The sequence below is a fragment of the Leptinotarsa decemlineata genome, unplaced genomic scaffold (genome assembly GCF_025532065.1).
Source record: "Leptinotarsa decemlineata unplaced genomic scaffold, Ldec_3_MD MMD2_tig00026328_RagTag_RagTag, whole genome shotgun sequence".
Lineage (NCBI taxonomy): Eukaryota > Metazoa > Arthropoda > Insecta > Coleoptera > Chrysomelidae > Leptinotarsa > Leptinotarsa decemlineata.
The window spans coordinates 17,831,016-17,854,780 of NW_027412688.1; the positions used below are offsets into that span (position 1 = coordinate 17,831,016).

A 23,765-nucleotide genomic window follows, 5' to 3' on the forward strand; every position below is an offset into this window, starting at 1 on the left:
AGTAAAAACCTGTCGCGACATTTGCCTGTATTATAACAAGAGATAGTGAAACAAAATACAATTGTTCTATTTCTACTTGTATTTTATTTCACTATCATTTCATTTCAGGTTTTTTTTGCTTAATATAACAAGAGATAAGTGTAATTTTTTTCTTAGAATCATTTATGTCAAGATCAAGTAACATACTGAATTCTTATTTATTTGCAGCTTTCATACCATATATATTGTGTTATGTGATAAATTGATTTGATATAATTCAAAATAACTTTAATTTTTTCAGAACATGTTGATGAAAATTTGTTTTCAGTATTTTTCATCGTCAACTTATTCCTTTGATTATCATGGAGGACCATAAAAGAATATATTCCACCAACTTTAGAAGTCCGTCAAATTGAATTCAAAATGATATCATGGTATTTTTAGTATTCCTTTCAAAAAACCCTTTCGATTCAATACCAATAATTCGTATTTTTTCAGCTAATATTTTCATCTGATACCCATATCATGGTAGTGTATAAAAATACTCTCAGATCCTAGATCTACTCTCAGATCTTAAGATCATACCGGATTGCCTTGAAACGGCAAACATTTCAGCCGCTACATCTTTTTCTGGGCCTGGAACAACTCCCGCATAAGTTTTTTAGCGTTAGGAACATGAACTTAATCAAATTTGTACGAAGTGTCGAATTCACCTCAATATGCAATATCATAATTCATTTAGGTTATTTTTTACCAAGAAATGATATTATATCATATGTTCAGTTAGGAGTAGGTATAGGGTATTCCATATCCAATGTAGCATGAGATGCGCGGCACGTAGCGCCGTCCTGCTGAAATCACATGTCGTCGGTATCCAGATCATTCAATTCAGACCAAAAAAAGTTGGTAATCATCGGCCTATAGTGCTCGCTGTTGTCAGTGACGGCCTGACCAACGTGGTAACAAAGAAATATGGATTAATGACGCCGCCAGCCCAAAATCAAAGCGGCACAACCCTAGAAGGCGACTAACTTTATGCCAGATCAATAGTTCATCAGGAGTGATGAACAAGCTGTCGTACTCCCAAAAGTCGAAACCAATATTCCTTTCCTTACCACTAACCTTTTTATGGATTCTTGAGTATCTTCATGAGAGTCACTACTCAAAATGAAGATGAAGCCATTTCCTCCTACAGAAACGCCATTTATGAAATCTACAGAAGACTGAATCCTTAAATATCAAATATGAATGAGGCTCCCCAAGGCGGTCAGTTGAAAAGCCAAGCTTGGACATCTACCGCCAAATGAGATTTGTCCTCTGTCTTCCTCTGCAGCTTTCACTGCGAGGCAACCGGATGAACTTGTGATCCGCCCTGTTTTTTAATATGCATGGAGTGATTCTTCTTTCAATTTCATAAATAATGTTTTCATGGATGAAGATGTCATCACCTTCACTCTCAGGCTTGATCTTTTTAGGACTGTTGAGTGGTTCAGTCTAGCAATACTAATGAGACGTTGGCAGTACGAAACATCGCTGTCTTGTATTGGACCACATACTCATCTAACAACTAGTCAGTTCATGTGTTACTCAAGATAAGATTTCAAAACAAAGCCAATAAAAGGGATTTGGAAGAATTAAATCATAGATTACTTCTCACGATATACTATCCAACGAGTGAGGTAAAACTTCACTGAGTTGAGCAAAAAAATGTTGAAGTTGACGCTACTAACTGTCTAGTATTGGACTACATGCTCATCTAATAACTAATCAGTTCATATGTTATTTGAAGTAAGATTCCAAAACAAATCCAACGAAAAGGATTTGCAAGAGTTGAATCATAGAGAACTTCTCACGATATGCCATCCAACGAGTAAGGTAAAACTTCACTGAGTTGAGCAAAAAAATGTTGAAGTTGACGCTACTAACTGTCTGGTATTGGACCACATACTCATCTAATAACTAATCAGTTCATATGTTATTTGAAGTAAGATTTCAAAACAAATCCAACGAAAAGGATTTGCAAGATTTGAATCATAGAGAACTTATCACGATATGCCATCCAACGAGTAAGGTAAAACTTCACTGAGTTGAGTGAAAAAATGTTGAAGTTGACGCTACTAACTGTTTGGTATTGGACCACATGCTCATCTAATAACTAGTCAGTTCATATGTCACGTAAAATAAGATTCCAACACAAATCCAACGAAAGGGATTTGCAAGAGTTGCTCGATATGCTATCCAATGAGTGAGGTAAAACTTCACTGAGTTGAGTGAAAAAATGTTAAAGTTGACGCGACTGACATTGAAAGTATTTCAGATCTCAAACAGACTTACGTTATATACAAAAAATTGAAAGGCAGGAAAGTCTTTACTGTTAATCACAATTTAAATCCGACGCCCGTTCTTGGTTGGCACGGTCCCTGATGGAATGAGTTTGAGAACGTTATAACTTCTACATTACTTGTAATATTAAAGATACAACCCTAGTTATAAATTCACTACGATCATGAATTTTCCACTAGTTTTTCATAGATTTTTTTGCGTATTTGACTTTTTTCGTAGTTCACATTACACCTCAAAAACTACGATACGCCTCTGGTCGATTGTGATATGATTCCTCGTTGATTGCAAACCACTCTCAAACTCCATGAATACCGAGAAGCAGAAGCCGGCAAATGACGTGAAGTGATCTCAGAAATTGCTTGGAAATGGGTATTGTACGCCTACAGACGAGCCAAGGCAACGAGATGAATATGTTTGCAGACTTCTTGTCGTGACTTCTTTTGCTTCCATGGCCCATCGATAATAATTGCTGGTTAAAACAGCTATAGCAGAATATACGATGGAATGTTGGTGTATTTTATAATTAAATACAGTTCGGGCAGAGTATAATAATAAACTATTTTTTGACTCTATAAGAATTTTATTCCTATACAGGGCTATTCAAATTCAAGTAACGTAAAGTAACAGTGGTACATTGACTATTTTAGAGTACTATTGAATGACATAACAACTATTCTATGTTAATTGGTTTCAAAAATATACGGCTTGAACCGAAAATTATAAAATTTGCTATTTCTGGCTGTAACTTCTTCATTTGCAAATTTTGCAAATCTTATTATAATTTGCTCTGGAAAATTTCGAAGGGTTATTAGAATTTGTTCGTAGATGTCTAGATCATGAAATTGGATTACTCTCGAATTCAAACCGAAGAGAAACAGATACTTTCACATGAACATTGAATTACACACATGAAAAAGTACTTTTGAAACAACTACAAAAAATATATACCGCTTTTAATTTGAATATTTGTAGTATTTCAATAGAAGGTGTCGCTTAACTTGGAGAGATTAAAAACAAAATTTGAAATCAAGTCTTCTTTCAGTGGAAAAGTCTAACACTACAAACTGAAAATTTCATTTTCTGAATGATGGAATTATTATTGATTTATGATTTTTCAATTGCTTCAGAGCTTCAAACTCATCACATTCATCAGTTGTGAGCATACAAGTGAAAGGATCATTTCAATACAAATGTAAATTAAATTATAATAATAGTAATGAATGATCCCTATCTGACTCAAAACTTAGACCTGCTCTATAGGTTTTGGCATTCATTCGAAACATAGGTGAATGAATCGATGTAATGGCAATAATAAACTATAAGTCGGTCAGATTCATGTCGGTCAGATTCATTGGTTACCGGAAAAAATGATTTTCGGTTAGCATATTACAGAGTTGTTCGTTCGTTCCTTATCATTTATAGATCTATTTGATTTTTCCAGTGTTTTCAAAATTATTTTCGAAACATCATTCAGCATAATTATCAAAGTTTCCCTGTCTATCCGTCATTTCTATATTGTAACTCTGAACGCTCATCATATCTTGTAAAGTAATTGGATACAACCATGTTTTCGTGAAAACCGTTTTGTCAAATTTATAGTTTATGAAAGGTAATTTGAATGAATCGAATCCGGTGACTTCAGTGTTGCAAAAGAGCTCCTGCCCGCCAGAAACTTCAAGTTATATATATATATATATATATATATATATATATATATATATATATATATATATATATATATATATATCTTATATAAAAATAAATGGAGAATAAATAAGTTTACTGAAGGCTCATTTTTTTTCAACTAATTATAACTTGAGTGAAAAAAATTCTATATCTTCATATCGAGGATGTAATCAAGACTTCAGAATAATGTAACCTGATAATATTGTAATTAGCTAATTAAAATGTGTATAATAACTATTTATGAGTGATGACTTTCTGCTATGATATCTTTCAGATTTTGTGATGATTGGCTTGTTACCTTCATTGTTGGTTAGAATGCTAATTTCACCATCTCATTACCATTTTTTTTCTTGAAGCTGTAAAAACCTGATGTCTGAATACAGTCAAATATTCCTAATCCTCTAGTTTTTATAAGTTTTCTCGCCATGATAAAATCATTTTTTATATCATTATTTCGCATGATATTGATAATGATAGTATTGAGTAGTGTGTAAGCGTTTTCAGTTTGGGTAGTTCCAGGAACTATAATTTTCAATTGAGTTATGACAAGGTTTTTCAAACTCCTTGATGCATATCTTGTTTTTCTCTTCAAATATTGTTTTAAGAAGTCCAGTCTAGATAATTTGAAGACATAAGTGAGCAAAATCTATTTATACGGCACATAATGAACAACTTTTAGCATGGTCGTACTATTCAACAAGACATATAGTATTCCTATAGATGACCAAGGGACTTAAAACTCTACCTTTTCAATAAAAAGTGTCAAATCTCTCCCAATTCGAAAGAATACTCCAGCGACAGAAAAATTGACACTAAAAAACCCCAAAAAAAATAAGAAAATTCGCAAATATTATTTCAGCGAGTAACAAATATATTTCAAATAGTTCTGGATCGTCCCTGGTTGTCATTATTCAAGGTTAAAAACGGAACTGAGTTCTTGAACAACATTTCCTATGAAAGGTGGATTTGGAAAATGAATTTATTGAAAACACTTTCCACACAACAAAACAAAATAATGTCCCTTAACGCGCGATGACAACAAATTTGACATTGTATGGTCTCTGAAACGTGGCTGACCGATCAGTTTGATTCTAACTTGATTCAAATTTATGGTTACAAGTTCATACGTGAGGATAGAAAAGGAAGAGGTGGGGGTGTCGGAATTTATCTTATAAATGATTTGAATACAACAAAATAACTTTTGATGTAGGAGTCTGGCCTTAGAGGTATTTTATAGGCCTCTAAATACTGATTTTTGAGCATGATTGGTGACCTTGATAATATCTATCCGCTGTTTGTCCTGTTTCTGATGATGTGATATGCATGGAAGACATCAACGTTGACTTTTTCAAACTACCCAATCCCCTACTCAACTGCTTTGAATGTTACAATTTAGAACAAATTCTTAATGAATCTACTGGAATCGCCAACGTTTCTAGAACGCTCATTGACCCAATTTTCGTTAGTAATAATAATCATGTTATAAGATCTGGTACAGATCACAGGCTAGTTTACGTTGAATATTCAACAAAGAAATTCAAAATAGAACCCATACCGATGTTTCGATAATTTCATTTTTCATACTGTTTTATCAGATTTATACCAGTTGCCGTGGTTCGAAATTATAAGTGAAAATGATATTGATAATAAATTGTACAATTTCAATTAATTTTTAATCTCTACTTTTGACAGACATGCCCCTCTCAAAAAAGTTAGAATTACCTAACCTCCCTCTCCTTGGCTCACTCAAAATCTCAGACTTCTTATGGAAGAACGTGATAAAGTCTTTCAAAAATTTAAAAAAACAAAATCTGTCAATGATCGTATGAGGTATAAAGAATTGAGAAATTATAACTTGTCAATAGTTATAATCAAACAAAGGACATATCTCAAGTCTGTCTGTTCTGAAAAAATACCACGCAAAACCTGGAATGCTCTTTCTAACCTCAATGTTCGTTCAAAAAAACAATATTCATTACCCAATCACCTCTCAAATACTGATGAAACAAACAACTATTTTGCCTAATTCGTACAAAATGTTTCTAATAATTGTGATGGAAATATTGAATTTTATAGCAATAATTATTTAATCAGGCAAGATAACTTCTCATTTCGATTCGCTACTGAAGAAGCTTTTCATAAAATCATGACTGATATTAAAACTCAAGCTTCAGGGGTTGATAATATTTCAATCAGAATGTTGAAACTTTGTAGCCCGTTTATAGATGAATATATCGCACATATCATCAATTGTTGTTTTGAACGTTCATATTTTCCAGACTGCCGTTGGGAAACCCATTCCCAAGAATAATGATTCAGCTAGTTATTCTGATCTCAGAATTATCAGTATACTCCCAACCATGAGTAAAATTTTTGAAAGAGTTATTTATTTACAAATTAATGAATATTTAAATACCAATAATCACCATCGCAATGTGGTTTTAGGCAGGGTTTTAACACGGCTACAGCTCTTGCTACTGTCACACAAGACATTGTTGAGGGATTTGATAAGGGAATGATTAGCACTCTGGTACTACTAGATTTTTCGAAAGCATTCGATACCATCAATCATCAGCTGTTTTGCATGAAACTCAAATATTATGGTTTTGATAGTGCTGCCTTATTTCTCATCTATCTGGTCTTATTTACTTGGTCGCTCTCAAAAAGTTGTTGTTGATGGTCATCACTCCTTACCTCTTGATATTCTATCAGGAGTATCACATGGTTCCATTTTGGGACCTTTATTGTTTATCATTTATACTACTGACATTATTTCGTCCACCAAGAAATGTAAAATACATGCTGATGACATACAATTATATACAAAATCGATGAGTATGCTGAGGCACAAAATTTCTTCAACACCGATCTTGATTTGATCAATGGGCTATCAAGTAAACATGATTTGAAAATTAATCCTAATAAAACAATGATGATGCATTTTGGATCACATCGCACTGCACAGTTTCAGAGATCATTTCTTTTTGGTTCTGTAAAACTCTATAATTCATTGCCCGAGCAATTGAAGAGATTCAGTACCAGGAAATTCAAATACAAATATAAAAATTATATATATGATAGTCAGTAATGTCAATTTTGCTCATTGGACATATTATTAAACAACAGATCAATTGAATTTGATTATTTATCAACTCTCTTTATATGTAATCACAAAATATTATTTTTATTTACGTTTCTCATTTCGTGGTACCATCACTGTTAATTGTCTTATTTTTATATGTATTTTGGAGTTGTACTTGTTGCTTGAGTTTGAGTAGCTTTTAGCTAGATATCGCCAAGGAGTACCAGAATCTCCTGCAACCTATTTTCATTTTCAAATGTATCTTTGTATTGTTTTTTTTTGTATTATCAATAAAAACGATTCATTTATTAATTTTTTTTCACCGTAATGTGCACTGGTCAGGCCTTATCCCCCGAAGCCACGATACATTCGGGAGAGCGCGCCAGCATTATCAATCAATTACCACTCCCCACACCGTGGTGTAAGTGATCATTGGGTCCGAGAATCATGTGCCCTGATCAAGCGCAGTGAGCCAAGAATGACAGCCTTCTGCATCTGTGCGGCTAAGATTTCTGCCTTAGTGCGGCAAGCCGGTATGATTTTAAGATTCGAGAGTAGAGAGGACATCATTCCACCAAGGTCTCCAATAATCAGAACAACCAGCCGATTTATTATTATTATTTCTAGTCATCTCCTGATGAAGCTAACTTGGTTCACAAAACGCGTATTGAGAGACGGTATATTGTTCTGGTATGGACAAGAATTTTTGATATAATATCCCGTATTCATATAGACTATCGAATATGGCATCTGGACATTTTATTCATTCGACGTTAGTCGAAAGAAATATACCTATTTTCAATTGTTGCATTATTCATCAATGACTTTGGGGTTTTGAGAACGGAAAGAGAAAATTATTTTCCGAAACGTAAACCATCTTAAAGATGACATGGTATATACATTTTATTTTTTCACTTATTATTGGATTTGAAGTTAAAATTTGTGAATGCCATAAGTTATTAACTAATTATAGACTATTCAGTGATTTACTCGTATATCACGCACTAACTTGAACTTTTCAGTATTATCACATTTCAACAGATTTTCTGTTGATTAAGTGTTGTTCATTCTCAAGATTGTGAGAGAAAAGGATTTTCGTTTTTTGAAATCGTTTTCATCGTCTAATTTTTTTTAAAGACAATACCGACATATTAATCTTAAGCCCTTCATAGTGCCAACACAACTCAAAATGAATATTTCATGAAGTACACCTTTCTTAAAGACAAAACACAAGCCCTACAGAAAAATCCTTTAGGCGCTCTTAGAGCGGTGCCTGTGCAGCGATGTGAATCGCTGGCGATTAAATCCATTTGGAAAAACGTTCATCGGAAGTTCATTTCACATAAACGCCGTTCTCCAAATGAAAGAGTTCTTAAACAGTGAAATTCGAGGTGTACTGAGTTGAACCTCAAAACAATGAGCAACCACGGTCTGTGGCGTATTTCTGATATGTACCACTCTTGGTGGATTCAAATGTACCGAGTCACTTGAACACTTCTCGTAAAAGTATCTATAGAATTAAGAGAGACAAATTTCTAACCTTCGATGTTCCAGACTATCAAGGTTGCAAGTGATGTTCGGGTCTCCAATCAGGCGAATGGCTCTTTTCTGGGTGGAATCCATCAGTTTCATGGTATGTTTGTTGGCAGAGCTCCATGCATGAGAACCAATACTCCAAATAAAGGTCAGATTGAAGAGTTGCCGATGAAGATGTGCAGCCGCAGCCAATGTCCTGGAATCCAAATATAATGACGAGATTAGTGTGCTGTCGTCAGCAAAGCAATATATTGAGTTTTTGTTTTTCCAATAAGTCGTTGATAAACAATAGAAAGAGAGTTGGAGACAATATGTTTCCCTGAGGAACACCAGCGTTGATGGTGAAGGTATTCGAGAGATATCCATCGACGGCCACTTGTAGGGAACGTTTTTCAGGAAGCTGGAGAGCCATACACAGAAATGATACGACAAGCCATACCAGCGAAGTTTAATCAGCAAACCCTCATGTCACACACGGTCAAACGCCTTACAAATATATCAAGCGCGACAGCTAAGAGAATTTCAAGTATTCACAAAGAATTGTGAATCATGCACAGGCAATTTGATTCAAGAATGAACTGAAAGATAAAAAGGTGAGTGTGCTTTAGACCACACGACTGAAGTAAACCTTCTTTAGCTTCATCTATATGTATGTATACAGGGTGGGGCACCCCATACAACACGGTCCCCGTAAACATAATCATAATTATTTTGTAAATTTCTCCATTTCATTATATGTATATCGATTGAGGCTGCAAAAAAAATATTTTGAAGTCTACAGAGTTTATTTTTTCAAAGAAAACAACCTGTATTTCGTTACACTTTTGAATAGGTCAGGAAAAAATAATATGATTTCATAAAAGATACTATGATACAAGTTATTGATTTTTTATGAAAATGCTAGGTTCAATTGGAAACTAAATAACAGTAAAATATATAGAAATTTTCCCTTTGAACTTTGACCAAGCATAGAAAAGGTTTTGGGTTATTGCTTTCGATAAAACCCTTTTCTCAATATTATACTGAATGTTTAAAAATCACTGGATTGGTGGGGGAAGACCACAAAATTGACTAGCGAGATCACCAGATTTAACTTGCCTCGATTTTTTCCCATGAAGATACTTGACGAATGAGGTATACAACACTCCTCCAAACTCATTGTAAAATATGAAGGAGGAAATAAGGCCTGCTTTTCAAAGAGTGATGCCTCAAATGTTATTAAACGTTAAGCAGTCTATCATACAGAGAGTGGATCTTTGTATTCAATAGGATGGTCTTCATTTCGAGCCCCTACTTTGATTTAAATACATTTGATATTTTGTTGTAGTTTCAGTTGAATAATTAAACAATTGAATCTGAATGAATATCACTGGAGTTTTATCCCAACACCAAACCGTTATTTTCAACACCTCAACCCGTGTTTCGATCACCAAGTGATCATCTTCAAGAGGAAGATTAAACTAAATATACATACAATGTTGTCCTCATACCATATGTGCCTCTGCTGGGTACCTGTGTCTTAATTGTCTCAAATTAATTTTACAATGTGGCCTCATCTAATAGTCAGGTAAATCTTATAATTGAAATATTATTTCAACAATCTATTTAGTAAGCTATCTTTAATCATAATATTATTATGTTTACTTATTTCTACGCTCTCACAGGATGTTGTAAACTTGTATAACTTAACTTAATGAACTTAAGTCTATGGAATGTTTTTGTTGCGAAATATGATGGACGACTGCTGATTTTTCTAGTCTTCCATATTTTAGCTGTGCTAAGTGTTCATTATATCTTATTTTAATGAATCTTTTAGTCTGTCCTTACATTCAATTTCCGACTTTTCCGAATTTTCGACTTTTTCCAATAGATTTCGATTTTTGCATGAATTTTTAATTTTTATTTATTATTTTCATTATCGGATAAGTACATCAGTAATTATTGTGGTTGATTGTAAGACCGAGACAATAGGCTTATGGTATTAGAAATAAAATACATATGTGTTCGAATGAAGATTAGAAAGATATCTAGAGAAAACTGCTTCGATTGTTGTTCCATGTTATGAGGTAGGCTCATTTCGGTCATTATTCATTTGTAATATGATATGTATGATAGTTTTCTCCTGATTCTACCGCCTAGTCTACCGTAAATGTGTGCTCGCACCTCTCTCTCTCTCTCTCTCTTGCCCCTACAATAATATACGAAACGTAACTCTCTCTCTCTTCCTATCTTCACTAACTTATACCTCCCTCTCAACTTCCGTTCGCCTCGCCCGATCACATTTTTCGTAACGCTCCCGTCACGCATTCAACAACTCACTCCCCAAATCGAGCGCGCCTGAAGAAGTTTTACTTCAAAAATGTATTTGAAACAGCTGATTCCTATCAGATATCATCTTTCCAGTCAGTTTTTTCTCCATATTCACTCATTTCGTTCACGAGAATGCTATACATTGCGTCTAAAAGAATATCAATACAATATTTCAACTACCTAGGAAAACAACTTTCAAAGCAGAATTATTTCGAAATCTAACTCACTAAATCAAAATTCTTTTTGTGACTGTCAATCGAAATAAGTAGTCTCCAGTCATTCCGAAATGGATTGATTGAGTGTAAATCGTAGATTTTTTACTTTGCTTCGAGATATATTTATCGGAACTGGTGCTAGAACTTTTCTTCGACCATAAACATCTCGATTTTAATAAACACAATTCCTATCAATTCACGAAGTTGAACAAGGGATTTCACTAAGCGGCTATTTTGTTGTTCAGGCACGTTTCCTAGTATTAGAACGGCAACATACCACTTTTGCTTCAGTTCAAACAATTCGATTCTTGAATCCAGAATGATGTCGAGTTAAATTTCTTTCAGTTATATGAAATACAGGAAGGCATAACTACCGGGAAGGAAACTTTTTGCAAATATCCAATAACACGTCTAGTTTTTGGGAAAGAAAGAAGAAGATACTTTTCTCTACTCAGTTTGTATTTCAAACATTCGTTGTGGAATAAAAATCAGATATCATTCACATGAGTTCTACTTTAAATGAATGGTAACAAATTGCACTTACATGAAACACTGTCATCCTCACTGGTATACATCGATGTTTGCCTTAAGACACTTGCCCCAAGGCTCTTCAGTACCAAATTGGATAACATTATAGAAAATACACACAATTCATTCATAAATTACGATTTTCAATGTCACGGAATAAGCTTGGTCTGCTTATGTCATCGATGACATCGTAATGACATTCATTCACCTATATGATTTAATCCCAGCCAAGAGGAATCTTATTTGAATTGAAGGGGTTATATTTTTAGGAGTGATTAATTTTTGGGAAATAAAGTTTTTGGCTATTGGAACTTAGGCTTTCACGGTCGGAGTTTTGATCGAAGAGAACAAAACCCGGGCTAGTAGGACGGGAACGAATGGAAGCTAAAGTACCAAACGTTTCGTCTGCTACTGCTGTAGACATCATCGGTGATTTATGCATTGACTGCGAGGACAAAGATTATATCTCAGTCTCAGTAATGACTGACTAAAGGACTAAGATGGTGAAACTAGCTCGACTCAGAAGAAGAATTACTGTCATCGTCAAACTCAAACAGAAGCAGGTTTATTTACTTCGACAGATAAGTCAATAGAATAAAATGTTCAAATGTCACATCCGATGGTCCCCATAAATACACATACTTTTTCAAGAATCGGTAATCCAGGTAGCTAGAGTAATTTCTAAATTGACTAAATGCAGACAAAAGTTGAATCAAACTATACATCTTTCAAAAATGATGTGTAGTTTATGAAAGAGCTTTCGAAAAATCCAATCTGCTGAACAACCATTTGATAATTGCTTCAAGAGGAGTAAGTAGAAAAATTGATCTAAAACAATTCAGGAAAAGAGTAAGTTCTATACTTCAATTCAACAACTCCATCATATACCCAACCTTTTTCCCCTATGTAGAATTATTTTAATGAGTGTACTTAAAAAATTCAACACTGTATGGGAAATGAGGATGTCTGTTTCCCATGAGAACAGGCTCGAATTTTATAATCGAATCTTAAATCTTTCCAGTCAATCACAATTTTTAAAGGGAAAATTCCCACAAAAAGGTAGAATTATAAAATAGCCATATAATCACAATAAACTGCCAAGTTCAAACAAGTTTTTTCCCGGGATATTGAATATTTGAACGATTTGATCATTTCAGCCTCTGATCCTCAATTTATTTTAGGCGAGCCAAAAACTGAAAAATGCCAATCCCCCCTTAATCATCTTTGGAGATATCAGATGTCCACTAATTGATTGCCATTTGGACATAGGCCTTCCGGAAATAATTAATCCATCGCTGTTCTTTCTGTGTTGAGACTATTTATTTACAGATATATAGATTTAACGTATAGGACATATATTTTATACGTAGCACAGTATAGGATTTAAAATAAAATTATGTATAATTAAAATAAAAATCAAATTAATTATTGCATAAAGCTCTTCAAGCTTTTTGTTCAGCAAATAGATCTATGGCTTTATCATAATTTAAGTCTCACGCAATTCGATTTTCTATCGCTCGTTAAGCGTTCCCATCTTACTGAAGATCGCAAATAATTCTTAATAAGTTTCAATTTGCTAAAACTTCGCTCACAGCTTGCGGATGTAAAAGGAATCATGAAATGAATTCGCAGAGCAATACAACAGATATTATGAAAAGCATCCTGCAAATCATGCGTATAGATATGTTACCAGATATTGAAACCGTTAGCCTTTTCTATATCATCGAAAGAAAGTAGAGCTTGCTCTTCAGAAATATTGAGTTCCCGGCAGAACCAGAGCTGCTTCATACGTTTGCAGTTCTTCAATTTACATTTTCAAAATATAAGTACCATTAAGATCAGCAAAATTAATATTCAGCAAGATAGCACAATCAAACCTCTTTTTGATGATATGATCAAATAACATCATTCTTTTTTAGAAAATAGTTGAACAGGTTGAAGTGTTTGTACCTAATTCGTCCTCGCACATCTCAACGAAATATTTTTTACGTTTCAGAATTCGTTTGTTTTACAAAATAGGTGCATCACCAGTTTTTTTCAGCAACTTCTCCAACCTCTTTTATCCAATATTTCATTGGATTTTGGGCAGACAGATTTTGGGCAGATTTTGGATTTTTTAGACAGACCATAAATTAGTACATTGGAAAGGACAAGGATACTATATTCTTTCAGAATTTCTATACAGGGTGTAACTGAATAAGTGTAAAACATTCAAGGAGGTGATTCCTCATCGAAAAAAGGTAGGATCTTTCATATAAAAAAACTTCATTGGAGCATCCCTTGTTAAGATACAGCCCCTTAAAGGGGGTACATAAAATTTGTTTAACAATTTTTTTCACAAGCACTGAAAAAGTTACAATTGGAAATTAACCTGACGTTTTACTACCAAAAAGACACTTAGCCAGCAATTTATTTGGTTTAACCCATGGTTGTAAGAGGTGGAAAACGCAACCCCTAAAATTTATTTCCAATGTTACTTTTTGTCTTATTATTTGTTTACCATTTGTTTACCATACACTTTATAGGTAGAATTACAGCGTATTTTCAAATAGTGTTATTCAGTTCGTTATGAACAACAACCTCCTTAAGATCCAACCTCCCGCTCTTTCCACACTATTATAGATTGCCTTATATCTTTAGATATTAGCCGTACTGCGTAGTTCTGAACTCCTGAAAGCTATGTTATTTTTAGCTTTATTTATTATTAATATCTCCAATGATAATCAACATTTCTTGCACAGGGTGTAACTGAATAAGTGTAAAACATTCAAGGAGGTGATTCCTCATCAAAAAAAGGTAGGATCTTTCATATAAAAAAACTTCATTGGAGCATCCCTTGTTAAGATAGAGCCCCTTAAAGGGGATACATAAAATTTGTATAACAATTTTTTTCACAAGCACTGAAAAAGTTACAATTGGAAATTAACCTGACGTTTTACTACCAAAAAGACACTTAGCCAGCAATTTATTTGGTTTAACCCATGGTTGTAAGAGGTGGAAAACGCAACCCCTAAAATTCATTTCCAATGTTACTTTTTGTCTTATTATTTGTTTACCATTTGAAAATTTATTTCCGATAGCCTGTTTCATTCTAAAAAAAATGTCTCTTGGGTTTTTTGCCCAAAATAAACCAGTTCTCAGCAAAAAATTATTTCACGAACAACTACAGGGATACTTCGTCATAAATGCGAACTGGATTTATTGTTATTTTGTAGTTGGTACCTGCATTAAACGATTAAAGGGTAATAAACGAAACTAATTTATTTATAGCTTTCTCAAACTGTGGTGTTCGTACTTCTCGATGGCGACCACAATCCTGCGTTCTTTTGTCGAATGAACCATATTCTCGTAATCGTTGATGAAGTCGAGCAAATATTCTAGGTGAAGGATGCTGCCGTTGAGAATACATTTCAGCATATCTTCTAGAAGCTTCTAACCCATTCCCCTGCGACAGACCGTAAACGTAATGCATATCAGCCATTTCCTCATTTGTGTATGCCATTTCAATAACAAGTGAATAACAAATTAAGAGCAGAACAACAACACACAATTAGTATTTATTCAATTTCGAAAATTCACAAACTGACAGCATCATACCAATTTAATTGGTATGACGCTACTAGATAGACCTACTAGATAGATTAGTTTCGTATTTTCGCATTTATGACGATGTATCTCTGTAGTTGTTCCTAAAATAATTTTTTGCTGCGAACTGGTTTATTTTGGGCAAAAAGCCCAAAAGACATTTTATGTTTAGAATGAAACAGGCTATCGGAAATAAATTTTTAAATTTTAAACAAATAATAAGACAAAAGGTTACATTGGAAATAAATTTTATGGGTTGCGTTTTCCACCCCTTACAACCATGGGGTAAACCAAATAAATTACTGGCTAAGTGTCTTTTCGGTAGTACAAAACGTCAGGTTAATTTCAATATTGTAACTTTTTCAGTGCTTGTGAAAAAAATTGTTATACAAATTTCATGTAACCCCTTTAAGGGGCTGTATCTTAACAAGGGATGCTCCAATGACATTTCTTTATATGAAAGACCTTTTTTTTCGATGAGGAATCACCTCCTTAAATGTTTTACACTTAATTAGTTACACCCTGTTTAGAAATTCTGAAAGAAAGTATCCTCGTCCTTTCTAACGTACTAATTTATGGTCTGTCTAAAAAATCCAAAATCTGCCCAAAATCTGTCCTTACATCCTTACATCACTCTCAAATAGCATCTTGAATGCGATGTGAAATATACTCGTATGGTAATCACTTCAATCAGTGACATATTCATTTCACAAATGAGGATTTCAATAAATAACAGTTCAGAAAACTAAAAAAAACATGCTTTATTAGCAACACAAACTAAAAAATAATAAATGATTCGAAACTAATTTAAGATTGTGTTCAACATCGATATTCCTATGGCTTGGTGTTACTAATGACTTTCAAGTCATATATCAGAAAAAATATATTCACAAAAAAAAATGTTGTAAAAGAGTGTGGGATACTCTCAATTATATTTTTATTATGGCTCCAATCTATCAATCTGACCAAGTATTTATAACAATAGTTTTTTATGCCAAAATAATTTTTTGTAAATAGATTTATTCTGATTTCAGACTTATTGAAAGTCATTAGTTACATGAAGCCTTAGGACTTATTAGCGATATTGAACACAATCTTAAATTAGTTTTTAATTATTTTTTATGTTTTAGTTTCTGTTGCTATTGAAGCGTATTTTTTAATTTTTTTTCAACTATCATTCATTTTCCACTTTTCAGTTTGGCTTGCAATTTCAAGCCCATTTGTTTTAATATAAAATATATACGCATGCGGTTGTGGTTGTCTGTGAGGAAATTATTTATTCCTGTGGACCTGATCAGGATAATGAGTTAATCTTATGAAATTATTGTATTTTCACCGATTCTTGATGAGTGTACAAAGTTTAAAATACACCTATCCGTTTAAAGTTAGTCAACGTTGACTCCAAGCAAACATACAAATGAAGCTAATAAAAGCGTTTCAAAATCAGTCCATTCATTATGATAAATATTTGTTCATGACACTATATTCTATGTACATTCTTGAGACGTGCATCTTTGTTCAGAAAAATAAAACCTAATTTAGTAGATATTGTGAATATTCGATAAAAAATTATTTCTGTGGGTACTTCATTTTGTAAATATAAAATATCTCAGCTGCTCATTTTGGTTTGATATCTATTTCAGACTACCCTCAAAAATAAAAAAAATATCAATGGAAGTATGAAATTCAATAGAAGAAAATGGAGAATGTTTTTATTCATTACATGGCTATGTAATTTTCAGCAAGGTGACAACCAATTACCGTTATTGTTTCAATTTAGTCAATATTCCTGTTTGAGTGTAGACCACTACCATACCTATATTTTTATGTATTGTGGTAACATTCATTACATTACATCACATTTCATTATAATAAGACATTTCAAAATGATATTTGTTATGTTCATAGAGACGCTAATAAAACAAAATCATAATTTGTTTTTTTTATGTACTGTAATTGAAGTTGGACTTGTAACCACCCTTCTTTAGGTCAGAGAGGGTGTTTCGACATACATTCGTCAAATTGTCACGACATGGTTATTAATGGGTGACAATTCTGATCGGGTATTTCTTTCATCCCCGCGTTTGGTCAGAACCGCACTAGTAAGCATCACGAATAACAAAATTATTACTCAAATTAGAAATCATAAACATATCTGAAACAATAATATTTTTCTACTTTTTTTTCATGTTAATACTTTTCAATATATATATATATATATATATATATATATATATATATATATATATATATATATATATATATATATATATAGGGCTATTCAAATTCGTTTCTGTGGCTATTCAAATTCGTTTCTGTACATGGGGATCTCGTAAATAAAGTATGGTAAAGTTTCGTATTTTAGAGACCTATTCAATGATGTATGATTCGATGTAATGATGTAGTGTAAATCGAATATAGCTCTTTTGGTTCTGAAGATATACAGGAAAAACCAAAAAATCATAAATTATTTTTTTGCCTATATCTTCTTTATTCACAGACATATTGAAAATCTGTCCACATTTTGCTATTGGCACTTGATGTGGGCTCTCAGAATATATCCATGAATGTTTTATACAGGGTGTCATCTGACTTGGGCCACGCCCATTTTTGAATTTTTAAATACATACCTGTATTTTTTGTTTTTGGGTCGTAGACGTTCACTTCATACTGAAAAATTAAATTCAATCTTATATTTCAGTAGTTTCGGTAATATTGCACAACAACTGAAAGGAATGCGCAAGGGGTTGTTTCTTCAATCTTGGGAACAAGAAAAGTCGCGGGGAGACAAATCTGGCGAATACGGAGGCTGAGGCATGATTACGGAGTTGTTTGGCCGAAAAATCACGAACAAGCAATGACGAGTGAGCAAATGCTCACTTGTTTTTACTTTTTTGAGAATAGTATGTTTTTGGGTAATTCTCAGATATTATGATCTCACACAAAACTTATTAATGACCATTTGATCAGGCAGCAGCAGATTGGTGAGTGTGTCCAATTTACGAAACCACCATTATTGTGAAATTTGATTTGAACCAATTCTGTGATAGGAATAGAACATTAATTCTCATTTAGCAGAAGGTTCGGCTTCAGTTCGCTGTTCGTAAAGGAGCGACAACGAGTTAAAAAATATATCAATCATTTTTTTTGACCATTATTCATATAATCAATTAATTGGTTTAGTGTTCCAATATTTTTTAAAAAAAGGTAAGTTGCGTGATAGGATCAATTTTTTTAAGAAAATAATTGTTTTTTGCCATCGTTTCCAGCTCCGAAGAGCAATTCAAATAAATTCACAACGTTGGCAAGAAAACAATTTTTTTTTAAGAAAAATTCATCGTGTCACCCAACTAACCCTTCTTATAAAAAATTGTTCATACACTTTATAGGTAGAATTACAGCGTATTTTCAAATAGTGTTATTCACTTCGTTATGACCAACAACCTCCTTAAGATCCAACCTCCCGCTCTTTCCACACTATTATAGATTGCCTTATAACTTTAAATATTAGCCGTACTGCGTAGTTCTGAACTCCTGAAAACTATGTTATTTTTGGCTTTATTTATTATTAATATCTCCAATGATAATCAACATTTGTTGCACTGGGTGAATTTTATATAATCGAAAAAAAATTGAGAAAATCTAGACTCAACATCATTCTATCCTCATAGGGCCAAAACACATTGGAAAAATGCTTTACGAGAATTACAAAATCCTCCGGAGTACAACTCTGTCTATCGTTCATCTTTCTGTCTCCCCTTTTTGCTGATGACTAAAATACATTAACATGGTTCCCTACACAATGCTGAGATAGTCATTACCCGTTATGGAAGTCTGCGTTAAAACGCATTATACCAGTCTTTTAGGGGACATTCATCATAAAACACGCTTTAAACGGCGCTTAATCTAATCTCTAGTTTTGTCTGAAATTACTGATGTGTTTTATCCATTTAGGTTTTCTATCGACATGCGATATAAACACATGAAATGGTAATTGACTCATTGTACTAGAAAAAAAGATCATCATTTATTGATGATGTTTGTCGAGATTGAGCATGGAAAATTAAGTTTAAATTTTTCATTGTATTAATTTACACGTTCGCGATCTAATATCCACAAAAAGCTAATTTCTGGTTTCACTGAAGTTTTATATTTTCACTAAAACCTAGCAGTTTTTACTAAAACCCAGTAGTGGTATCCCTCACGGGTGTCTATGGTCACACCCACATCATGTACGCAATATACAGCAAACCTAAATTCATATACAATACTGCATTGCAAATTTGAATAATCTAGTTTTGATTTTCCAGGGTTGTTATTCGTGAAGGAATGACAGCTGGTTGATGGAGAAACAAATTTCAAACAGGTTTTTCAAACATATATGTCATTCTTCAAGAGTTAACCCAAAAAATTCACTTCTATGCGTGCATACCTTATGATTTTTTTCAATTTTTAACTATTTCTTTGAATAAGCCTAGGAGTGGCTATCAGCATCGACTTACAACAGGCTGGATCTGTATTCTTCTAGACAGACTTAAAAATTCATGATTTAAAGAAAACTTCAATTGGTTATGTGAAACCCAATGACACTTTCACCCCTTCAATGCGCTCGTAATATCAAAGTTTGAACACTATACAAGTGGAACAAGCCCCCTCCCCCAGAAGACTCATCATGATGAAAATAGATTCAGTCTCAGTACCTTACGAAAATTTATGAATGAAAAATATCACTTCAAGTCATTAATACTTCCATAGGAAATATTTATGTTATCTGCTATCTACTATATTTTTTCACCATAAAGAATCATATCAGCCATTCGTATTTGTGTGTGATTGACAATTTCGAATTTTGAGTGTGTAGGAATTTCTATGAAAATCTGAATCCAAAGTCAGTTGCGGATCATAATACAGTATAATCAAACTCAATTCGGAGCTATTGCTAATTTCTTCTCGAAAATACGAGTTTGGTTGAACTAGTAGTGCCAACAGAAAAACAATTGAACATCAGGTTTTCGATCTATTTCAAAAAATGTATTTCTACATTAGTCGAGTAAAAACTTTTTCAGAATTTCATAAGGTTATCATGAATTTTATCTCAAAACCAAAAATTTCCAAAGTTTTTGCCAATAGTAAGTCAAAGAAAACTTTCGTGGTGCACGAAGAAGGAGAAATAAGTGTGCTAGTTTATTTTGAAGCAAATAGTGTTCTTGAACTATTCCGAATAAACGTTCTTGCCTTATATAGACCGACCCAGTGTCTTTTATTTAGTGATCAGAGAAAACGAATGACAATGCCGATGGTTTGTAAAGGCTAAAAACGTTAATCTTGATTCTTTAGGACTAAATCTATGGAGCGACTAATTTGATTTTTGCAATCGGAGCATGTACAAAAGAAAGAAATCATCATTATTGAAGTAATGAGAACTTCATACAAATTATTCCCTGTAATCCAAAGGTACGTTCCAGAATAAATGTATGGTTCGGCCTTATTGGGTCAAAAATCATTCGATCAGTTTCTCAGAACCATATTGAAGAAGTTTTTTGATAAATTCACTGTCCTGATATATGTATCTAGCTCAGTGGTTCTTAACCGGTGGTCCGCGGACCACTGGTGATCCCTGGAAGCATCCCAAGCGATCTGCGGAGCCATCCTAATAAATATGTTAGATGAGTCGACAGGATACAATGCGAACCGCCTCTAAAATGTTTAAAGGAGAGTTACTATTTCCTCAAGAACTTGAAACGACGTCGCAAGGTGCACATATTATGGATGCAATAAGTCAATATATGGAGAAACATGGACTTATGTGGGAACGGCTTGCGGAGTTTTGTACGGACGGTGCTCCTGCTATGCTTGGTTTTCGCTCTGGTCTTGCAGCATTGAAAAACCAAAAATCCGTTTGCAATTACGACTCACTGCGTTATTCATCGTCAAATACTAGCTGCCAAGACGCTTCCAGAATGTTTTGCTTTGACGATGAAAATAGCTATAAAAGTAGTAAATTTCATTAAAGAGAATGCACTCAATACTCGTCTCTTCGAACAATTGTGTTCTGATATGAACTCTGATATGAACTCCACACGGAAGTGCGTTGGCTTTCCAAATGAAACATGTTGCTGAGGTTGTACGAACTAAGGAAGGAAGTAAAAATATTTTAACTAACAAGGAAAACAAAGAGTTGTTTGATCAGTTCTGCGAGTCCAAATTTCAAATACATTTTGCTTATTTGGTCGATTTTTTTTGCGCAACTGAATAAATTAAACCTTTTACTGCAAGGGTCGGGAAATTTGAAGTTGCAAGGCATGAGCAATATTTTTGTTTATGAAGATAAAATCGAGCTATAGATTAAGAAGGTCGAAAATAATAACTTTACTGTGTTTGTCTGTCAAATTATTGATGGACAGAGTGCTGAAATTGAAGGATAAATACAAAAGAACATATGGAATTTAAAAAACTTAAAAATTAAATTCAATCGCTATTTTCCCGACCGCGAGGATAAAAGTATTCAAAAAATGATCCACAATCCATTTATTGTAAACGTTTCTGAGGTGCCTGATGGAGTTCAAGAATGGGTAATTGATATGCTACACGCTAGCAACTTAAAAGATACATTCGAATCAGGAACTAATCTTGAAGAATTTTGGAACCCAAAGGCAATTTCTGTACCAAAACTTCGAGACATTGCTATTCGTTACCTAACTTTATTTTCTTCGACATATCTATTTTTCCGGCGCTTCTGATTATTAAAAACAAACACCAAAGTCGGTTGGATGTCACTGATGATAGCGTTTAAGTTTAAGTAACACTGAACCAAGGATTCAGAATTCAGTAAAGAATATGCAATCACAAAAGTCGCATTAATTTATAATGTAATTTTTGTTAAAGTTACAGATTTTACCTAATGATTAAAGGATAATTTTATGCGTATGAATTAGGACAACCATTCCATTTATTTACTGTACTGTACTGTATTTATTTGTAGTTATCGTAAGTTACTTTATATTAACTGCAAACTAATTAACCAACTTGGTGGTCCATGGCCTGACAGAAAGGTTTAGAACCACTGATCTAGCTCATAAGTTTTTTTATCCACCAAACCAATCTTCACCCTCCCTTTTTTCAAACCGCCCATCATTGAGCTAGCCTGTGTAAAACATTTTTGGTAAGCTCTTCAACTTCTTGAAGCTTTACTCTTCGCACTTTTTTAAAAAACTTTATAGGAAGAATTTGGGTATCACAATGAAAGTTATGTGTATGACGTATTCAAAAAACACATTTCAATGTGAGTCAAAGTTAACAAAACCGCGATACAGTATTGTGACGCCAGGGGATGCTATTGTATAGCGAAACACGTGTCGCGGTTTTGTAAATTTTCAAGTAGAAATCTAACACTGAAGTGTGTCTTTTGAATACGTTATAAAGGATTTTCATCAAACATCGGTCAGTTCTATCATATTCATGTGAATGGGTTTCCTTTTTCACTGCCTTGGATCGCATGAAACTATTCGTTACTGGGAAGTGAACAGGAAATTTATCTTTTTCGTTGAATACAATAGAAATTTCGAACATTCCAAGTATCATTTTTTTTATTGTGAAATTAAAATATAACTGTTTTTTCTGAAGAAGTCTCGTAAAAATTCCCACTATTCTTTTTCTCTCCCAGTAAATATGAATGATATTCAGAAGTTGTTATTTTTTCTGTGAATTGTCAACTACTTATGAAATAATATAATCCTTGGTAGTTTCAGTGGAACTCAAGATGTTCCTCAGTTTTTAAATTCTTGACATAGATCTGTTTTCGGCCAAACTAGAAGTGACATAAAATGAGTCATGTGCCTCAATGAAAAATACCCTCAGATAAAATATCAAAACAAACAGAGAATGGAATATCGTTTGTACAATAATCTTTTTCTGTATCTGATAAAAATAAAAATATAACTTTATTCTGGAACATCTTACTGTAATTGATAAAATGTAGGCTATAAGATTTCTGAAATCAGCTGGTTAACGGAAAAACATATTTCAAACAGATTTTCAAACAGAATATTATTCATTGTTGCAGGAAGCAATATGACCAATTCAATGCATCGATCAAACATCAGAAAAGTGAAGGTACAGTTGCAGACGACGTCAGCACCCCGGAAAGCCTACCAGAATACGACCAACCACCTCTTCGGAAGATCGACCAGTACATCAGACCGGAACTACCATGTCTGACGAAACGAGCCACGGTCGCCTTGCTGAGTTGTGTAGGGTTTATTATCATGTTTGGTATGAGAAGCAGCATGGGAATGATCAAATTGAAAATGGTGAGAACAATTCAATTTATCAATTAACATCATCATCGCCATTCAATCCCTTCGGTTTATGGATTACGCTTACGCGTTAAATATTCTATTCTGAGGTGGATACACCCTCTCTTTCTATATCTATATCTATATCTATATCTATATCTATATCTATATCTATATCTATATCTATATATATCTATATCTATATCT

At 33.5% G+C, this 23,765-nt stretch overlaps 1 protein-coding gene across 1 annotated transcript in view; it reads left to right on the top strand.

Annotated features, from left to right (window-relative positions):
* The window catches only part of VGlut (Vesicular glutamate transporter), a 246,183-nt gene that overhangs the window by 178,873 nt on the left and 43,545 nt on the right, over nt 1-23,765 (top strand). Inside the window, exon 2 of the mRNA XM_074182632.1 lies at nt 23,327-23,573. Coding sequence (XP_074038733.1) covers nt 23,327-23,573 — 247 coding nt within the window. The remainder of the gene's footprint in view (nt 1-23,326; nt 23,574-23,765) is intronic.